The sequence below is a fragment of the Vigna unguiculata genome, chromosome 6 (genome assembly GCF_037176805.1).
Source record: "Vigna unguiculata cultivar grain cowpea cultivar isolate G323 ecotype 2 chromosome 6, ASM3717680v1, whole genome shotgun sequence".
NCBI lineage: Eukaryota > Viridiplantae > Streptophyta > Magnoliopsida > Fabales > Fabaceae > Vigna > Vigna unguiculata.
The window spans coordinates 31,588,177-31,608,935 of NC_140797.1; the positions used below are offsets into that span (position 1 = coordinate 31,588,177).

Consider the following 20,759-nt stretch of genomic DNA (forward strand, 5'->3'; position numbering starts at 1 on the left):
CAAAGTATTCTCATTTGGTGTTTTATTTTTGTTTTGGATGATTATTAATATTACAAATATTATTCTTCGGTTGCTTAAAATGTTGTCACATCCACAAAATTATAACACATTCAACTTTTATTTAATTTTCTACAAATTCTACACTATATTATTTATTTTCCTCTTCAAACTTAATTAAGCAAGTTAACAAATAAATTTTAAACTAATCAAAAATATCAACAACCGATTTGTTGAATGACAATAGTGTCCTAATAGTATACCTAAACAATTAACAACATTTCTAATATAGGCAATATAATTAAAAGAGATGATCAAATTATAACTAAAGTGCATATATTAAAGTTGGGTTAAATATGTTTTTGGTCCCTCAAGTTTGAGCGAAATTTGGGTTTAGTCCCTCATCAAAACTTTTGACCAATCTAGTCCTTCATCTTCCAAAATGCATGAATTTAGTCCTTTTAACCAAATTTTGTTAAGTTTATCTGACATTTCAAGCGCATTTCATGATAGTATTTAAATTATTTATTCTGTTTGACACATTTTTGCTTCAATGTTAACTTAAATACTATCATGAAATGCGCTTGAAACGTCAGATAAATTTAACAAAATTTGGTTAAAAGGACTAAATTCACGCATTTTGAAAGATGAATGACTAAATTGGTCAAAAGTTTTGATGAGGGACTAATTCCAAATTTCGCTCAAACTTGAGGGACCAAAAACATATTTAACCCATTAAAGTTATATTGAACTAAAAAGTATATTCACTGTTAAGTTACTGCACATAAATAAAAACAGATAAAAATTAAATGAAATCCAAAACAATGAAAAAAAGTTCTTGATTGGTGATTTATTGATACTTTTAATGTCTAAATCTTAATAAATCATTATTACAGTCACCTAAAATTTTTCATTGAAAACCATAAAAACAACTCACAAAGTGTTTTCTTTAATAATTCTATTTCTGTCTCTCATGTTTATTTTGTACCAATTTATTTTCTTTTTCATTTCCCTATTTAACAAATAAAACAAAAACTCTCATCTAACCACCTTATCCACGAGTGCTTTCTCTCAGCCACAAACCTGCAAAACCTGCCAGACCATCAGAATAAATAAAAAAATATTATTTTATTATTATAATTATTACCAATCACTGTACAATTAATTATTTTTATATAAGTACTAGTTTCTCTACATCATTATCTTTAATATTTTTCATTTGTTTTTTGTTATTCTTACTTAATAATTTACCATACGATTTTAAAATCAAAATCAGGATTATTTTAGAAAGTAAGAATAATTTTAAAATATTATTTCAGCTTGAGTTTTCTTTTTTTTAAGTTTAAAAATATTATTTAAGACAAAGTGAGAAAATGATCATAAAGCGTGAAATTTTCATTATAAATTAAATTCAAAACACTTTTTTGTTCTCTATATAAAAAAATGTTGTTACGTGGCGCTATCTCCGCTCCTCTTCCACCCTGTCTCCGTTTCGGCCAAGCCCGGGTGCGAGCCCTCCCCCGAAGCGTCTCCGTCGCGTCGTCCTCCCCCTACGGCGGCGACTACCCGCTCTCGGTATCCGACGAGGCGCTGGAGTCGCGCGGGTTCTTGTTGCGGCGCGACGCGGAGGGGCTGGACCTGGACGAGCTGAACGCGGTGTTCGTGGCGGTGGGGTTCCCACGGCGGGACCCGGAGAAGATCCGCCTGGCGCTGGAGCACACGCAGGCGGTTCTATGGGTGGAGCACCGGAGGACGCGGCGACCGGTGGCGTTCGCGAGGGCCACCGGCGACGGCGTCTTCAACGCCATCATATGGGACGTGGTGGTGGACCCGTCGTTCCAGGGCATCGGGCTCGGCAAGGCCGTCATCGAGAGGCTGCTGAAGGAGCTTCTCGGCAGAGGAATTTCCAATATTGCCCTTTACTCGGAGCCCCGCGTTCTCGGGTTCTATCGGCCGTTGGGCTTCGTCGCCGATCCTGATGGCATTCGGGGAATGGTTTACTCCAGACGACAAAACAAAAAATAGGATTTTTATTTTCACTTTTTTTTTTTTACCATGTATCAACATTTTAGAAATTTATTTATTACAAAATTGAGATCTTGGTAACTTCATTTGTTGTTCCTAATGCCACTATCTGTACAATGTATCTGTGGATTAATCTGAACTGTTTCTTCATTGCTCACACTGAATTTTCCATTTCAGAAGCCCTTTGGTAAGAAACCTGAGTAACCAAATTTGCACACAATCATTACTACTAACAGGGAAAAATATTGTAGCAGAGGAGATTGAAGATGAAGAAGTGAATGAAATAACCTTTTGACATAGCAAGATCTTTTGACATAGGAAGAGGTTTTGAAAAGGGAAGATCTTTTGAGATGGGAAGATTTGGGGTAGCCATCATGGCCTTTCTTGGGGGCAATGTTATTGGCTGCAACTCCTTCCGCTCAATCACAACAGCATTAGATGTTAGAAATGACTTCGCCACTGAAGCTGAATGTTCTATGCAGCATCTAACTACCTGCACCAATTTCCACTGCTAAATTAACATCATTTTCCTCATGCTTTTCACTCATTCCATTCCTGTTTTTTGTTACCTTTTCTTTTTCTTCGGTTTTTGGCTTAAATTTTAGTTCTTAGGCTTCAAAACTATTAGCTTTAGTTACTGCACAAGCATAAAGATCGAATTTTGATCCCTTTTTATGCAAACTCTGGATAAAACTTGGTGGTGCTGGAACACTGTTACAAAATGTTTCTCCTGGTGCTAATCTGTTACAAGTGCAGTGTGATATATTGATGGTGGCAAACTTTGGGGACTTGGAGAATAGTTTAATCTTTTTCATTAAAATAATGACATTATTATAATGTGTAATTGTAACAATTTTATAAAGACGAGAGTCATTTATCAAAAAAAAGAGAGAGGTTTATGCTTATTTTAAAAATATTGTAATATAGGAAGCGGGAAATTTTAATAAAAATATAAAGGATGTAATTTTATATTTTAAAAGTAGGAGGTAAGTTAAATGCCATTTATTATTGTCTCAAGGGAGATAAGTGCAATTTTAGAATTTCAAAATTTTCAAAAAAATAAAAAATAAAATATATATATATATATATATATATATATATATATATATATATATATATATATATATATATATATATATATAAATTATTGATTAGTGACAAGTGAGGTTTTCTTTTTTAAAGTCCATAATGTTTATTTTTGGATTGAAATCGTTAAAATTATTTTTTATTTGCAAATATTGACCAAGTTATCTATGAATTGTTATTAAACAATGTGTTCTTGGTTAATATCAATGATGTTTTTTTAGTAAATATCAAATATATTGTTTTGGTATTAAACTTAACTATGACTTGATATATAAAACTTGTGTAAGTTTTAAAAAAATTACAACTTGAGATAAATCTTGCTAATGTTTCACAACTTCGTGTCATGATACGACTTTACTCCAATCAAACTGAAATTATATCACATTGACACTTTTTTTTTTTATTCAAGTCGTGCTACATTAGTATTAGTACACTTTGTACCTATTGAAATCCTACTATATTAGTAAAACTTACCTTAAATTATAACTTTTATTAAACTTGCACTTTCACCAATAGAAAATCTATTTATAATTTCAAAGTTACCCATATTGGTAAGAAAGCCTATTTTGATATTGGTAAGAAAATCTATTTCCGTCACCGCCAATAGAAAAAAAAAAACTTGATTAAAGATGTTGAAAAAGTAACCATTAGCTAAAATAATTATAATCTTAACTCGAATTAAAGACAACAATATATTTTGGTGAACTTTGTAAAAATAAATTTATTCTTTTTTTTATACTTTTCTCTAATAAGAATTGAAATTTTGTTATGATAATCTAATTTGACCTTTACACAAGCATTTATTTCGTAAATTTGTGAACTAAAATCTCCATATGTAAAAGGTATTTAAATGGCCATACCTTTGTTGGATCCATAATCCTAGCCTTCATCAGATCCTCATAACAGTCCTTAGCAGCATTGTAACCAAAATTCATGTTATCTTCCAATAAAACCTGCATACCATAAACGCCTCAAGCTTGCATCTTATTCAACATATACGTTCTTCTTTAGTTTAATAAACTAAAATCTGAAAAAAAAAAAAATCCAAATTTTGGTAATTAAAATTGTAAATAATTGAAAATTTTCAATTGATACATCAACACTACTTGAACATAGGACCAATGGTAGAAAAAATCTTTGCTTATAGTTTTGAAAATTTTTCTTGTAAAATTACAAAGCATGCAAAATTGATACATCAAGTGATCACTTTTGCTCTCTTCTACCAATGTTTTGTTTTTTAACAATATTTTATATGTGATGATTAACTCTTAATCATGTTTAGCAAATGATTAACTCCCAAGAGGCTCAATACCTTATTTATGACAACATTGCCATTTACACCAGCATTTTTCGCTATCAGTCTTGCAGGATAGCTTAAAGCTCTTCTGAAGATTTCAGCTCCAATCTGAACATAATACACACAAAAAAATTCCATATCTTGAACAGACAAAAGAAAGATAGAACTCAAAACAAAAACTTGTGAGGGATATTTAAAACAAGAGTTTGGCTAAATCATAAACTTCAAACATGACATGGAAAACTTAGTGGAGTGGAATGAAACCTTTTGTTCTTCATTGTCTAGAAGTAGTTTTATAGCATCCACCTTTTTGGATAGTCTTAAAAGGCTACAACCACCTCCAACTACTACACCTTCATCTATTGCAGCCTGCCATGTTCAAAGTAGGAAGATTGACCATAAAAATGGTGGCAAATTAACTTTTTATAGCCATGAAAATGAAATAGATACCTTGGTTGCATTTAGAGCATCTTCTATTCTCAATTGTTTATCCTTCAGCTCCACTTGTGTTTGTGCTCCTACCTATGATTTGAATTCAAGTTGCTGAAAGGTATATGAACTATCTCAAAGGAAGCAGAATTCTTAAGGGTTAAATATGTTTTTAATCTTTGAACTTTGATGTAAAGTTAAAATTTGTTCATGTGTTAAACTTTGATACATTTTTATCTCCAAACTTTAAAAATAAATGGATATTAATCATATTAGATTTGTTTGATGTGTCAAACGTGTTTCCCAATTGACATTGAAGTAAGAACATGTCAAACGATGTAAATAACTCTAATGTTAGTATGAAATGCGTTCGACACATAAAAAAAATTAACTTAATTGAATTAAAAAGATTATATTCATTCACTTTTAAAGTTTGGGGACCAAAATATATCAAAGTTTTAATATGGTCGAATTTCACTTTTGCGTCAAAATTTATGGACTAAAAACATACTTAATCCGAACTCTTAAACTCCAAAATGTCCAAACAAAGTGAAATGAAATTTACAATACCTGGATAATGGCAATGCACCCTGATAATCTTGCTATTCTTTCATTCAATATCTTTTTGGGAAATTTATCCACGGTATTCTGTGAAATATGTTAATCATAGATCATGTTACTTTCAAAATTTAACACTGGTCAAGTGTGAGATGTGCTGGTTTTGAAAGTTGTGTATGCACCTCAACAAGCTTCTTCAGTTGATGAACCCTCTTCTCTACAAGTGATCTTGTACTCCCATCAGTAACTATTAAGGTAGAATTCTTTGTTATGACTACCTTTGTAGCAGAACCCAGAACATCCTTGGTAGCCTTTTCTAGGGTGAAACCCATGTCTTCTCTAATCACAGTACCTGAAAAAACAGCATATCAATTACAAAAAACCAAAGGGTGTAAGAACTAATGTTGTACTGCAGAATAAACTACAGGGTGAAGACTACGCATGTAAAAATGGAACTTCCACTTAGCATTTTAACTACTGATGCATTCCAATAGAAGTTTAACAAAGATGATAATAGCACAGAATAACATAAATGAAAACAGAAAAGGTGAACAGAAAAGCATAAAATTATTGCTGAGAGCCTCCATCAAGCCAAGCTTGAAAAAAAGTTCTTGAAACAAAGCCGGAGATAGGGATTTTGTGAACAAATCTGTAAGCTGAAGTGAAGACAATATTTACTCTGATACTGTTTTAAGAAATGGATCTTAAATCTAACTCAGTTCTATAAAATCGACTTGTAAGGTGAGGTTTGCACTTCCTTATAAGGTCACTTATAACATAAATTTGTCTTATCTCTAACCGATGTAGAATCTCAAACACACTTTCTCAACATATATATTTCCAACAAGAGACTAGAGATTTGTAAGTGGTGCAACAATGATCCTATAACATGTAACACGATAGATCCAACAAACAACAAATCTTACTAAGATAAACTTAAACTTTTAAATGAGAAAGTTTTTGTTTCTTGTTGTCCAAACATATCAGCAAACAAAACATATTAAGGTTATAAGTTGAAGTGTTGGATGTTGTACCTCCAGTCAAGATGGCAATGTCTTCCAAGCAGTGAGTCTTGCGTTCACCAAAGGCAGGAGCCTTAATGGCAGCTACCTTAAGCGCCCCTCTAAGTTTATTTTTGATGACAGGAGCTAGAGCTTCTTGCTCAATGTCCTCTGCAACTATCACAATTGGGTACTTTTCTTTTGCAGAATTGTTCAGTATGTTGATCAACTCCTTTGGGTTTGTGATTTTTTTGTCCACCAAAAGCAACTGCAACCAAGTAACTATGCATCATGTAATTATTTATCATCATTTAATTGCATCACATTTTTAATAGAACTTGGTAATAGCTTCAATGTGAAAGATGCATAAGCTCAACCATGAAGCTTGTTGAGTCAAGCTTAAAGATAATCATAAGCACTTTTACAAGTTCTTCCAAACTCCAAATGATGATACCTTGCAGTTGTGGAGTTCTACTGTCATCTTTCTTCTATTGTTGACAAAGTATGGGGACAAATATCCACGATCAAATTGCATTCCCTCCACAATCTCTAAACTATTCTCAGTACTTTTTCCGGTTTCAATTGTCACTACTCCTCTTTTGCCTACCTTATGCAGTGCCTCAGAAATCATGTTTCCAACTGCATAATCATTCCCTGCACTTACTGCTGCAACATCTGCAAGTTCGTGATCCTCAACCTGCAAGTGCAATCAATGTTGTTACACTTTGCAAGCTATAACCAACAATTGACACAAAGCAAAAATCATAATTAAATCAACGCCGGGAATCAAAGTGAGTTTAAATTTCACGTTGGTAAAAAATGAAAAAGTTGAACATTTTATAAGATAAAGGACTGGTAAATTTATTAATTTAAAAGGTTTTGAGTTGAAAATAATGTTAATTCCTTGTGTGAGTCGTAATGCACATTTATGATTCTCAAAATTTTAATAATCTAGATGTTTTAACTTTTAAAAAAGAAATGAACTGATCCTACCTCTCTTGACATGGAACTGAGTTCAGAAACAAGTGCAGTTGCTGTCTTCTCAATCCCACGAGCAATTTGAACAGGATTCATTCCAGCAGCAATAACCTAGAGAAAGAAAAAAAGAGCTTGAGAACTCAAAGTTAAGAACACCCCTTTAAAGTTATTAACATGGTGATCAAAGCATGAACTAAAAACTAATGTTTCTTCAACTTTTATTTGCAAATTTGACAACCATAGGATTTTTTTAATATAGCAACACATGTCAACTTTTCATATGTGCTAACATGAAATAATTTTGCCGTGATTGATGTAATAGGAGACTCATGTTTAGGTGGTTTTGTTTACCTTTGTCCCCTCTCTGATTAAGCCATGAGCAAGAACAACAGATGTAGTTGAGCCATCACCAGCTAGGTCATTGGTTTTGGCACCAGCTTGTCTCACCAATTTCACACCAACATTTTCCAACGGATCTTCCAATTCAATCTTAAGTAACAAGGAAAGAGTTCACAAAACCATATTACTAGAAGACCAGATTATAGACAAGTTTATTAAGCACACAAGCAATAAGACAATATGAAAAACACCCACCAAATCGTGGGAAAAAAAATATGACATGCTTGAGAACCTTAATTTCCAAATTGAGAACCTTAAACCGACCATGGTACAAAAAGAAAGAACATCAATCTCTAAAGAGAAGAAGAACATGGTTAATGATGAAGCACCTCTTTGAGAACAGTTTCTCCATCATTTACAATCTTGGGTGGTCCATACTTATTGGGCAGCACAACATTCCTCCCCTTTGGACCCAATGTAACACCAAGCAACTCAGCCACCATGTCCACCCCTGCCTGCACAATCACACACCAATTCACTCACAGCTTGTCAATAACCAAAACAAAACTATTAGTCCTTACCAGCAACTTCTTTGTTGCTGAACCGTCATGGTTGAAGTAAAGCTCTTTCGCCATAGCTCGAGGGCTTAGAGAACAACAAACTGAGTTTCTGGGCCTCGGAAGTGATGATGGATTGGCAAATGTGAATGAAGAAGATATTGGAGAAGGAGAACATGCCATGGCTTTCAGTATCTTTCAATGGTTGTGTTCGTTTGAGGTGGGTAACTAACTAACAACTTTTAGCTGTGTTGAGGGGAACAAGTTGAACTTTGAACAATCATAAATTGAAGAAATGTTTTGAGTTTGGACAATGGATAAGAGTAATGGTGTAAAGAACAGAAATATCTCACTCTTGTATTCTGTGAACAAAGTGAAAGGGGAAATATCTTAATACTAATTTTGTCACCATGCAAACTATTTCTACTTATTTCGTTTTTCTCTTTTCTTTTTTATTCTCTTTTTTTTTGGTTAGTAAATTTGATAAGATAAAATCATTAATAATTCCGTCAATATCAAACAGCACACTCTCATGATTGCATGTATTTCTTGCGTTTGAATAAGATTCTGCATAAACATTTTTATAAAAAATAAATACTTTTCACAAATTAAAATTAGTTCATGTATAAGTTAATGGATATAAGATCCATTGAATAATTTTATTATTATTTTTTACATTCTTTAGAAGATTTTGCATACTCATTACAATTTTTCAACATACTCGGCCAACAACAATTTGTATGTTAAAGCAAAGTTTTCAAATTTTCAATCAAAAGTTTGTATCCTAACGTATTAGGGCTAATTTAATTGCCTCCATATTCATAAAACTTTGCATATGTGCTAACTCATAATTTTCAAATGATTTAAGCAAACTACTATTATATACTGGTACTCTTTGATTGTTTGATTACTAATTTTAAATTTCCTGTTATCATTACAGCTTTCGTCTTAGTGACTCTAATGATTCTAAACCTGTCATGAAGACTTTATATTCTACTTGATTATTCAAACAAGAAGATTTTATTTTGAGTGGTAATTCAGTAGGAAATTTTCTGATGAAATTATAACAATCCCATCCTTGAGATTCAAATAACAAAAAATATAACAATATTTCTATGTAATTGTAGTTTAGTAAAAAAAATCTGCAACTACCAGTTTCACTAATTTCAAAGCAGCAAACGGTAGAGTTTAGTCAAAAGCTATTGAGCATTTCCCAGGATTGCGAAGATGATAAAAGATCAATTTCCCACAAGCTGGCAATATTATACATGGACGATTCTGTTATGTTCATGGGTGTCCATAAACTATTAAGGCAAAAGGTCTCATCATAAATGATGATTTACGCTTAAAATATGTACATTTTTGTCAATTTTCCTTGAAGTTCTAGATCCCTACCACAGTCAGAAGTCGCAGCAATAGAAATGGCAGAATGGATCGGTGTTGAGTTATCCAGATTCTGTGACGGTTTCAGAATATGCTTAGCACCAGGACCAAGTTTCACAGGACCTGATACTACCGCGTCATCTTGGTCAGAAGAATGAAACCCAAGATGGCTTCTGGGATTTAGATTCCGACCTTCATTCAAAACACATTCACTTCTTGCACCCACTTGGAGATTAAGTTCAACTTCTTTGGTGTTTTGCCGCAAATTTGCACTTGAAGTCACTCGACTCAGCCCTGTCATGGGACTTGAGTTTTTTCTGTTAAGTAACTTGTTAGGTATTGCAGGATCAAAAGTATTAGCTCCGGGTCTCTTCCTGGCATTGGTGCATGGATTCTGGTATTTGGCAATCATATCATCTAATTTCACTCTGTCATTGACCATAAGTATGTTTCTACAACCATCTATGGCAGAGGGTGGTTTGGCAACGGTGGAAACTGAAGCATATGCGGAAAGAGGGGCGTTCCTGGGATAGTGAGAAGTCCCAGAATTAGGATACAAAACATCTGAATGATTTACGAATGTGGTAGTTGAATCATTTCTCCATGAATTTTGATGAAAACTTGTAGTAGTAGAGCTCTCGGGCATCTTTTGATATGTGGAGCCTAATGAAGATGCTGGAAAACTGCTATGGGACCTCTTGAACCAAGATGATTTGGCCTGTTCTTCAACAATCGGGTGCAAGAAAGGAAATCCAAACGCTGAATTTGTCACACGATGGCGCTTCTTCTCTTCATTCTGCTCACCGTTGCTTAAAGTAGACAGATGGAAATTGTAAGGACTGGATGGTACCTGAGAATGAAAGCAGAGTCCTGGTGTTTGTGTTTTAGCTCCAGATACAAACTGCTCCGGCAAGTGTTCTTGTTGCCTTGTGTATATTGCACAGGAAGCAGGTGCTTGGGAAATAGGACGCAGATTAGTGCTAATATTTCTGCTTGTTCCAAGGCTTGCATTCTGAGATATACGATCACTTTGCAGGTTGAGAAATTCAGAGTTTGGACCTTTCATCAACATGGTACTTTGCAATGCTCGATTGCTTTGAATTTTCACAGATTGTAACACATGCTCACTTTGTCTCTGTAATTTAGAACCAGAAGCCCAATCACGCATATAGCATCTTCCTAACATAGAATCATCATCTTCAGAATAATGCCTTCTTCTGGATTCATCTTGAGCCCAAAGAACTCCTCCGAAAATCTGCTGCTTTTCTTTGCTGCTTCTACCAATGGGAACATCTTTTCCCATCAACCTCATTGTTGGTTGGCTTGAATTAGGTGAAACAAGAGCCGAGCTTCCTCTTGGAGAAATCATTCCATATTCCCTATGATTTGGCACCTTGTCAAGTTGATTTTGTTCAATGAAAGGGTTTCTGAGAAGGTTCACTTCTGAATCAAGAGGCTGCTGGACATGGAGATTGGAACAACAATCAGAGTTATGCGGGTAGATATCTTCTTTCTTCCTGCTGTGTGACTCTCTAACACCTAACCAACTGCCTGAATAATGCGGAAATGGATTGCCCCGGTCCTGAGGAGTCTTCTGAACAACATGCCTCTTACCAATCCTTATATAGTCCTGACTATTTTCATGGAAAACATTATTCACATGTTCCATTAAAGAACCTCTAAAAGTACATGATGTCTCTGGCTGGATCATCCCAACTTTTCCACCTGAACCGAAGTTGATTAGCTCACCATGAGAATTTAGTGGTAAACCGTAAGAGTTCTGCTCCATGCAGTGATTCCTTACACTTCCTTTACCCCATCCAGCAACCATATCTGCAGAAAACGTGCCTGACAACGAATTATCCTTGTTTCCATATGTGCTGAATGGAAATTCAGGTCTCTCATTTATTTCATCACAGGAAGCAGAATAAGAGGGTGAAGGCTCCAAATATGTCCTTGTATTTGCATGTTTAGGTTGAAAAACTGGACCTCCCAAGTGATCAATGAATTTTCCAGCGTAACTCAAAGCTTCAGATTCACACGCTTGTGTATTTATGCCAGAACTCTGCCCCCCTTGAAATGCCGAAAGATGTTGAGAAACATGCAGGGTGGTTGTGTTGCCATCAAACCGGTGCAAATTATTATCACAAATTGTCATGTGGGATAATGATTCAGGGTTCTCAAATAAGTTTTTTGATTTCTCTTGATTGGTACAGGGCTTTAAAATATTTTGCATGCAAACTTGTCCCAGGATATTGGAAAACTGTTTACTTTCAACTATAGGACTAACCTCCTTTCTCTTATCTGTGTTAATGGCAGTGTTATCCTTTCTTCTTTCTTCCAAATTCAAACTTCCTCCAACATTTCCAGAGGACTGCTCTTTTCCAAATGAAGAGGCCAGCGTATCTGAAGATAAACTCAACACAGTTTCATCAAACGAGTTTCTCTTTTTCGGACTGAGTACCGAATCCTCTGCAGAAAATCCCAAATGCTTATCTAATGATGCTACTTGAACATCGTAGTGGCTTTCCTCAGTGCCATTTTGAATGTTACTACCACTTGAAGTACTTCCAGAAATATGTTTGTGATTCTTAAGAGTGCCACGAATGGGAGACACTGCTTTTTGTTGCTTTATAACCAAGTCCCAGTTTTTCAGCTTTTCTTTCTTTTCTACTGATACAATCTTTGCACCCAATTTCTTCTCACGTGCAGAAGACTCATCAATGTCATCAAGTTTAACCTTTTTATTCCCAACAGTACCTAGCTTCCTTAAACTATGTACTGGATTCTGCATTTTGCGTTTACAAGCATCCTCCTGAGACATTCAAAATTTAACCAACTTGATTAAGCCTAATAATGATAATAACAACAATCACAAAAGTATCATAAAAAATAACATAGTGGAATCAATTTTTTTATTCCAAAGGGCTTATTTCCTCTTTTTTCCTCCCTTTTACTTCTTTTCTTCCTTCATAAACTTCTGCCATTTTCAAGCAGAGGAATCACACTTCTTCAAACTTGTTGCAGGTATCACGGACATATGCATTATAAGAATATTTATGATTAATAAATATACGTAAAATGCATCATCTCTCTCGGTGTATATATAGAATATGAACATTTAAACTTTTAACTTTAAAATTTGCAAAATAGTTTAAGTACAGATTAGATAATTAAGAAAATAAAAATCCCTTTTAATAGGATAAATAATTAAAAATAATGATTTTATTTTATACAGAAACTCATAAAACATATATGTTATTTGAGTAAGGGAAATTAATGAATGTTCATATAGAGTTTGTCTTGGAATTATAGGAATCATATTAATAACATCAGAGTAAATAAAATAAAATGGCATGCCTTACAAGAAAACTTGAGGGGAAGCTTCTTATGCTATTTATTAGTAATTTACAGAAAAGTTACTTTTTCAATTAAAAATGTTTCAAAGTAAGTAAGACTTGTGTTTTTAGAAGGTGTTAGTGCAATACAGTCTTCTTTAATTTTGAAAAAATTAATTTACCCTTTTAAAAGACGTGCGTAATATATATATCTATATATATATATATATATATATATATATATATATATATATTATTTGAGTTGTTTTCTTAATTTATGTATTTAAATGGGTTATAATTCTTTTATGCATGTTTATGTACTTATATTTATATTTACATGTTTATGTTTAAGTTGTTTATAAAATATATTTAGTTGCTATGTTATTCATAGTAACATTTTGGGATGTTACATCAAGAATTTATACTATTTTGGAATTAAAAGAAAAACAATACATACAAAATATTCTGATAATATTTCCTAAAATTAGAAATAATAATTAAGCAAGGAAACCCTGAAAGAAATAGTTATAAATAAAATTATTTAAGCTTAAACAATCGTACCTTTTTCAATTTTAAAATTATGTCAAAATAACCTTTTAAAATCAATGCAATTTCCAAAATTTGTGTGAACTCCATTAGGACCGTTATAGAAATAAGAGACAATATAATATTTTTTTTCAATATATTAGTTATTTTTGCCATGGATTTTTTTTTTTACATTACAAAAATGTAATTTATGATTTGTACTATGTTATATACATTTTAAATAATTAATTTTACTTTTTTATATAAAAAATTAAAGAATTTTAAATAATTCATAGTTTTATATATTACATTTAAACTTAATTATTGAACACAGTAAAAGTAATTATTTTGATTAATACAATAATATTTTTTCTTTAAAAGTTAGATTAATTGACTAGGAAAAAAATTGAAACAACTTTAAAATACTATTACTAACCCTATAATATCTCCCACTCTTAACATGCAGTGAGAAAGATCTATCTATATGTTGCTGACGCAAATAAATTCCTTAACTTATTAAAGCAAAGCCCTCGAAATTTGTCATTTTACTGTATAATTTCAAACGGAAAAAATATATTTTAACCTATCTTTTTTGACTTATTTCTAATTTAGTATTGTAATCATTGTTAAATCATCTATTTTGATTCTTTTTAGTGATATAATATAGTGATTTAATAAGCATTGAAGTGATAAATTAAAAGTGGGTAAAAAAAATGGATTAAAATATCATTCTTTTTTTAAATTACAAAAACAATTTCAGTTCGGGTAATTGGTTTTCCTTCTTTTTGGGTACAGAGATAATAAGTATGTCTTCAAAGCAATACTATTTCTATGTATATATAATGTAAAAAATAATGGATATAATTTCCTAAATAACTCAATAACTACCCTTTGCTGTGTATTTCCAGTTTGCGTAAATATTAGAAGCAAATTTTATGACATAATACTAATAACTATGAAGCAAATTTATCACAATTAGGTTACTTTCTTTTTCCTCCTTAAAAGAATATTGCAGAACATTATTAATTGATGGCTTTAATTATATGTAATATTTTTATCTTCCAAACCTATTATGTAGTATGATAGAATATATTTTAATTCTTAAAGTAAATAAATTTATGCTAATTTGTTGTTTTAGTCTTTTCTTTTCACTTTTAAGAATAATTGAGTTAGAAAATGTGTATTAAAAATTAAAATATCTTCCAAAATACCTGTCTAAAAATATCTGTAATAGAAATGATATCAGTCTAAATATTAAATTCCCTGGTAATGATTTTAGTTAAAACTTTAAACAAGAAAGTTCAAGTGTTAAACAATTATCGGAAAAGTTTGTCTAACGTCCAATGAGTTCACACACCATTACAAGAGTCCAATTTCCTAAGCAGTGACTGAGTTTGTGGTGTAATGATAGTTTTGAACAATTTATGACTACATTAAAATCATCGTATAGACATAATTTTCATTGATTGTGTAAATATTAAACCCATATTTAAATATACAAAAAATGTGTATAAGTTAAATATTGTGTTCAAAATAATTTTTTAAAAGCTTATTCATTTTATTTATAATAGTGAGGAAAGAAAAATATTATCATTTTAACTAATAGTATTAATTACGTATATCACTAAAGGTGCTTACGATTAATAAAGGAAATTTTTAAGAGCTTATTCATTTTATGATAATAATAATAATAATAACAATAACATTAATTTATAGCATTGAAATTAAGCTTATGTAATCCGTAACTATGTAACTATGTCGTAAATACTCACTTTCAAAAATAAGATTATCTATGTACAGTGTCTTGTTTGTGAATATATGGTAAATTTTTATGCCAAATTAAATTAATACTCAAGTTTTTTATCTTTTAACCAATACTTAACTTTACTCAACTAACAAATATATAGATATACAAATCATTTGCTAAAATAAAATTCCATTAATTGTATTCAAAAGTTTTTAAAATAAAAATGTATACAATTTACAATTTTTTATTTTTATTTTTTATTACCAATAAAATAATACAATAATATTTAATTCATCTTAAATGTTCTTTAAATAATGTTTGTAACTATCCACATATATAAATAGTAATAAATTGCAGTTGGATTAATTATGTTTATAAATACTACTAGTTGATACATATACATACATATATATATATATATATATATATATATATATATATATATATATATATATATATATATATATATATATATATATATATATATATATATATATGACAGTTGGATTCAAAGTTCAATGCCTCCTCAGTCCTAACAACATTTTTTTTTCACTTTACTTTTTATTGCATTTTATAGTAAAATAACCAAAATTGTAGTAACTGGATAATAGTATTCTTTCGCAAAATATACACTTTGACGAATCAAAAACGGTAACATATTGCTGGACAGAATAGAATCCGAAGTTCTTTAATATAATGGCAAAAAATGGTATGTATAATTTTAGTACAAATTAGAAGTCTTAATTTTCGTATAATTTAGTACAAAACAATTTTATCAAATAATTAAGGAAAAAAGGTTATTAAATAATCTTTAAAATGTTATATGTAGAACATATTAATCCTTTAGTTTAAAGGCTAAAATTAATAAAAACGATTCTTTTATATTTTTTACAAGTTTTCTTATTATTTTATTAAATACGTAATTACTAAAATAAAAACATATAAAAACTAACTAATGTAAGATATATTTGTTTCATTGTTATGAAAAATTGAATACACATTCGTGACCACGCTGTTTCTACTTGTATTTACAAGTTTTTAAGGGGTCAAAGTATCCAGGTGTAGTTTTAATTTCAGTAAATAATTTGGATATTCAACTATTATATTTACATTTTACCGTAATTTCTGCCAAAAAAAAAACACTTACGTAAAAGTTCAGCCACACAGCTACGGATAAATAATTATTATCATATTATCATATATATGTTGGAAACATGTTCATGCAATGAATACTATAATATATTTACTTGTTTTTTATACTATTCAGAATTCTGAGTTAGAAAGTCTTGATACCATTTATAGGTTACTCTATTCTGATTACTCATTACTAGTTGATATATAGGTATTAAAAAAAAAATGATTAGAATGAGAATGAGAGCTTGGAAAGAGTTGAAATTTGTAGATTTAAACTAGAGCTGAGATGTCAGTTTTTTCAACCGAATCCAACTTTGAAATTGAACTGCATTAATGTGTTCAACTGGTTTTCGAGTATCCAGTCTAGGGGAAAAGTTACCACCGACCAAAAGATCAGACATTATATCAGTATCGTGCAACCTCAACGTACTGATATATTCAGATAGAATTACCATGTACTCATCATCATCACTTTCGGGCTTATCTTTTCCGTAGCTACATACTCTCCTCCTAGGTTCGGATCTGTTACCCGCTCATTCATTTCATTTTCTCTAAAAACACAAGGATTATTTTTACATATTAAATTACATACCCCACGTTTCTTACTTTTTAAATTTCAAATAAATCACATTCTTTCTATCTCTTGATGTGGTAAACAAAACACTAGTCCATAGGATAATAACTCCATATTACTCCAAACCAACGTAAATTTTTCAGATGCAGTGTCCTCTGGCATGGCATAACAAAACATCCCTATTAGAGACCAAACAAAGGATCCTTCAAATTCTGAAGCTTCACTCAAAGATCCCATACAACCCAAACCTTATCCAGCTGTAATCTGTATCCAACCTATGTCAGAAAAACTAGCCATCATCATAGATGAGAATTATATCTAGTTCCCCATGGCCCATTTGTTAATTTACCCCAAAATTATTATCTAATAGTAGTAACTAGATGGGCAAACAAAAACCCTCATCATTAGATTCAACTCTTTCACCTAGTAGTAGTAGTAGCTAGTAACCCATCAATAAACCCTCATCTTCAATATTCGTACCTCAACTTTCTCACAAGTGCCTAACCACAAAGTAGGAACCATTCACAATCGTAAGCCTATCTCTTAATAACTCAAAACCCACACTTTTTGGCATCAGTTTGATGCAGAAAAAGCCACGCGTAGAGTTCGCAAACCTATTATCGCATGGCACCATCAACTACCCCAACACAGAAACTACACTATTGCTTAATATTTTATGCCTCAAAACCCACCAAATTATGGAACTACCATGCATACATACATTCATGGAAGATTAACTTATATTTTATGCCATCAAAATCATACATAACATAACATCACATTGATTGACATGTATAACAAATAACCACATACATGGAAACATACCTTCGTTGCAGTGAAGACGTTGTTCAGTTTCTTCTTTTTCTTCTTCCTTTTGTTTATCTTCTTACTTTCACCGTTCACACGCCAAACGCTTTCTTTTTCCGCCTTGTTTTTCTTCTTCACAATCACCTTCTTCACCTTTTTCTTTTTCCCTACGATGTTGTTCGTACACTTCTTACTCTTGATTCTTTCGCCGGAGAACCCGTGTTTCTCCAATTCTTCTCCGAACTCTTCGCCTTCATCGTCTATCTCTTCCCCCGCCGCGAGTTCGCCGTCGCCGTAACCGTCGATTGGCAGCGCCACAGTGAGAATATCAGCGATAGAGCGCTTCTTCGGCGCTTTCGGCTTCGGATTATCCAAACTCGGTCTCCGGCAGTGTTCCCCCCTCACCGCCGTCGCGAGGCAACCGTTGATGTGCGCGTTCGCTGCCGTCTCCGTCGCGGCGTTGAAAACCCTACAACCAGGACGCAGCCTCTCCGATTTCTCCTCCTCCGGGGAATTCGAGTTTGCTCCGACAGATTTCACCGATTCGAAGGAAATTCCGTTGGATCTCAGCGCCTCAAGCCGGTCCGAGAGCCACCGGAGCTTCGTTACAGCGCTCGAAACCTCGCCGGCGTCCAACGGCAAGAGTTTCATCTCCGTCTCTATCTCCAGCGGCTGCTTCTCCTCTTCCACGTCCTCCTTCAGCTCGAAAATCTCCGCGATGGATCGCTTCTTCGGCGCCTTCAACTTCAACCGGCGTATCCGCTGCCGCTCCTCCCTCACCCTCCGCACAAGGCAACCGTCGATGTGAGCGTTCACCGCCGTCAGCGTCGCAGCGTTGAACTCTCTGCACACCGGACAAATCATCTCGATCTTCTCCTGTTCCTCCTCCACTTCCTCCTCCTCCACATCACATCCACAGGTAACAAACTTATCCACTTTCTCCGACTCACTCTCATCATAAACCGCCCGGCTTTCCCGATTCTCCCTTCCTTGGTCTCCACCATCTCTGGCGACGTTAGATCTCTCTCCAACAAACTCATCCGACCATCCACTGAACTTGGGAACAGTGATTGGCGGAAGCCAAGACTCCGCCTCCCAGCGGCTGACTCCCTCGGCGGCAAATGGCCAGCATTTGAAAACGTCAACCGCCCTCATCTTTGAAGTGTAGTCCCTGCCACACCGAATCATAACAACCGCAGAAAGAAAGAGACACAGTTAGTTACAGTCACAGTCATAACAGTGAAAACACACACTCAACAAACAAAACCCAACAAATTAAAACCATAAAAAGTATTCAAAAATATCCCTATATATATATATATATATTTATAAGTGCGTGCCTTATGGAGAAGCCATGGAATGCAAGCGCCATGATTCTTTGTCACCAAGATGCTAAATAGAAAGAATATAGAGAGATATATGAGAAAGAGAGAGAGAGAGAGAGAGAGAGAGGAAAGTGATAGTATTATGTGATTTTTTTTCCCGCTGAAGGGAAGAGAAGACGATGATTTTGTGTTAGCTTTATGTATTATAATTAATGATTGAAAAGGACGTGAGAGAGAGAGAGAGAAGTGTGACCCCAACCCTCAAAAACCCACTCACCCTACACACATCTATCATCAACCAAGGAAATAACTTCCATACATTATATTCTTTTTTATCATCTTATTGCCATATTCAAATCTATCTCTTCATAGCTTTATAAACTCATCTTCACTTTAACATTTTTCATCTCTTATCTAAACTTCTTTACTGCTATCTTAATCCTACTAATTACAACCAAATTGGTCTCATCAACATAAGTGCACAGAAAGTTAACATACGAGCTTTGTCTAAACCAAGATTTAAAAGAGAAATGGTAAAGTTAAATTACGGTTATTGTTTTTATGGAAAATGTGTGATCACTAACAATGAAGTTGCATTTAAATTTCAACCATAACATCGGTCCAACCACATAAAACACAAATGGAGAGATACTGCAGATAATAATACACAACAGAATCTAAACTCAATCACCTGATTTTTTCCGAAAATGATTTCCACTAAAACTTTTTATTTTTTTTTTTAAGAAAACCAAACACGATACCATGTCTTTATTTTAATATATTATTTTTAATTGTAGATAAATGATTTTCAAATAAGATAAAAATATACTTTGAAAAAGATAGGATTTGATTTTTCAAAGAAGAAAAACTAGTTATTTTTGAAATAATCGGTTTAGACGAAAACATAAAAAGAATGAAACTTCATTTTAAAAAAAACAATTATTTTGAAAAACACTCACTTATACTATTGTATTCGGTTGGAACTACTTTTTGTATAGTGTCTTCAATTACTTATCATTGAACACTTGTTGTTATGTAGTTAAGGTGTAACTATTAGGTTGATTTTAATTTTTTCTTTAATTATATTAATTAGATTATATTGGATTGGTCATCCTGCAATGTTTTAATTATATTAATTAATCGTATATATATATATATATATATATATATATATATATATATATATATATATAATTTTAAAGTAGTAATTTTAAAACAAAATGAAATCATTTATGATCATAAGTGAGCTCAAATAGTTTGTAATTTATAATTTAAAAGTAGATAAAATAAGTTACTTTAAGTTATTTATAAAATACTTAGTCAAACTTATTTATTAGTTACTCGTCAAATAAGTTAGTAGTTAACTAAATACATTCATTATCACCTTAGATAACAATACAAAAAGTAATACATAATTTATTATTCAAGATTACAAAAGTTTTGAATATCTTAAACGATTTCGAGATAATTTGCCACGATAATTTTCAGAAGATTCTATTAATGATGTTCAAATTAAGACCAACATTTAACTTATCACAAACATATTGAAAATTTTATTTTCATCTTTCGTACGTGAAAGTGGTTCATTGTACTTACTTTGTTATAATCTCATGTACAAATTTCCTTTTGTTTCTTACTATTTGATGTCTTAATTAAATT

At 32.4% G+C, this 20,759-nt stretch overlaps 3 protein-coding genes across 3 annotated transcripts; 1 reads left to right on the forward strand and 2 right to left on the reverse strand.

Moving 5' to 3' along the window:
- Positions 1-1,420: 1,420 nt before the first annotated feature.
- Positions 1,421-2,179, forward strand: LOC114187217 (Acyl-CoA N-acyltransferases (NAT) superfamily protein). Its single transcript, XM_028075403.2, has one exon. It carries the CDS (start codon positions 1,441-1,443, stop codon positions 2,020-2,022), a length of 582 nt encoding a protein of 193 aa, XP_027931204.1. The 5' UTR covers positions 1,421-1,440; the 3' UTR covers positions 2,023-2,179.
- Positions 2,010-8,627, reverse strand: CPN60BETA4 (TCP-1/cpn60 chaperonin family protein). Its single transcript, XM_028075402.2, has 14 exons — positions 8,292-8,627; positions 8,100-8,225; positions 7,723-7,860; positions 7,387-7,482; positions 6,848-7,090; positions 6,427-6,661; positions 5,575-5,744; positions 5,405-5,482; positions 4,856-4,927; positions 4,670-4,774; positions 4,421-4,513; positions 3,969-4,061; positions 2,311-2,515; positions 2,010-2,218 (listed from the first exon to the last, which is right to left on the reverse strand). Exons 1-14 carry the CDS (start codon positions 8,448-8,450, stop codon positions 2,196-2,198), a joined length of 1,836 nt encoding a protein of 611 aa, XP_027931203.2. The 5' UTR covers positions 8,451-8,627; the 3' UTR covers positions 2,010-2,195.
- An 859-nt stretch (positions 8,628-9,486) lies between these two features.
- On the reverse strand, positions 9,487-19,279 carry LOC114188845 (uncharacterized). Its single transcript, XM_028077504.2, has 3 exons — positions 19,116-19,279; positions 17,794-18,946; positions 9,487-12,465 (listed from the first exon to the last, which is right to left on the reverse strand). Exons 1-3 carry the CDS (start codon positions 19,145-19,147, stop codon positions 9,613-9,615), a joined length of 4,038 nt encoding a protein of 1,345 aa, XP_027933305.2. The 5' UTR covers positions 19,148-19,279; the 3' UTR covers positions 9,487-9,612.
- Positions 19,280-20,759: the final 1,480 nt, after the last annotated feature.

Coding starts and splice junctions, on each gene's coding strand:
- LOC114187217 (XM_028075403.2), top strand. CDS start 1,441: ATGTTGTTACGTGGCGCTATCTCCGCTCCTCTTCCACCCTGTCTCCGT.
- CPN60BETA4 (XM_028075402.2), bottom strand. CDS start 8,450: ATGGCATGTTCTCCTTCTCCAATATCTTCTTCATTCACATTTGCCAAT. Junction 4,928..5,404: donor GGTGCATTGCCATTATCCAG/GTATTGTAAATT, acceptor TTCAAATCATAG/GTAGGAGCACAAACACAAGT. Junction 2,219..2,310: donor AGATCTTGCTATGTCAAAAG/GTTATTTCATTC, acceptor TTGGTTACTCAG/GTTTCTTACCAAAGGGCTTC.
- LOC114188845 (XM_028077504.2), bottom strand. CDS start 19,147: ATGGCGCTTGCATTCCATGGCTTCTCCATAAG. Junction 18,947..19,115: donor TTCCATGGCTTCTCCATAAG/GCACGCACTTAT, acceptor TCGGTGTGGCAG/GGACTACACTTCAAAGATGA. Junction 12,466..17,793: donor ACGTCTTCACTGCAACGAAG/GTATGTTTCCAT, acceptor TGAATGTCTCAG/GAGGATGCTTGTAAACGCAA.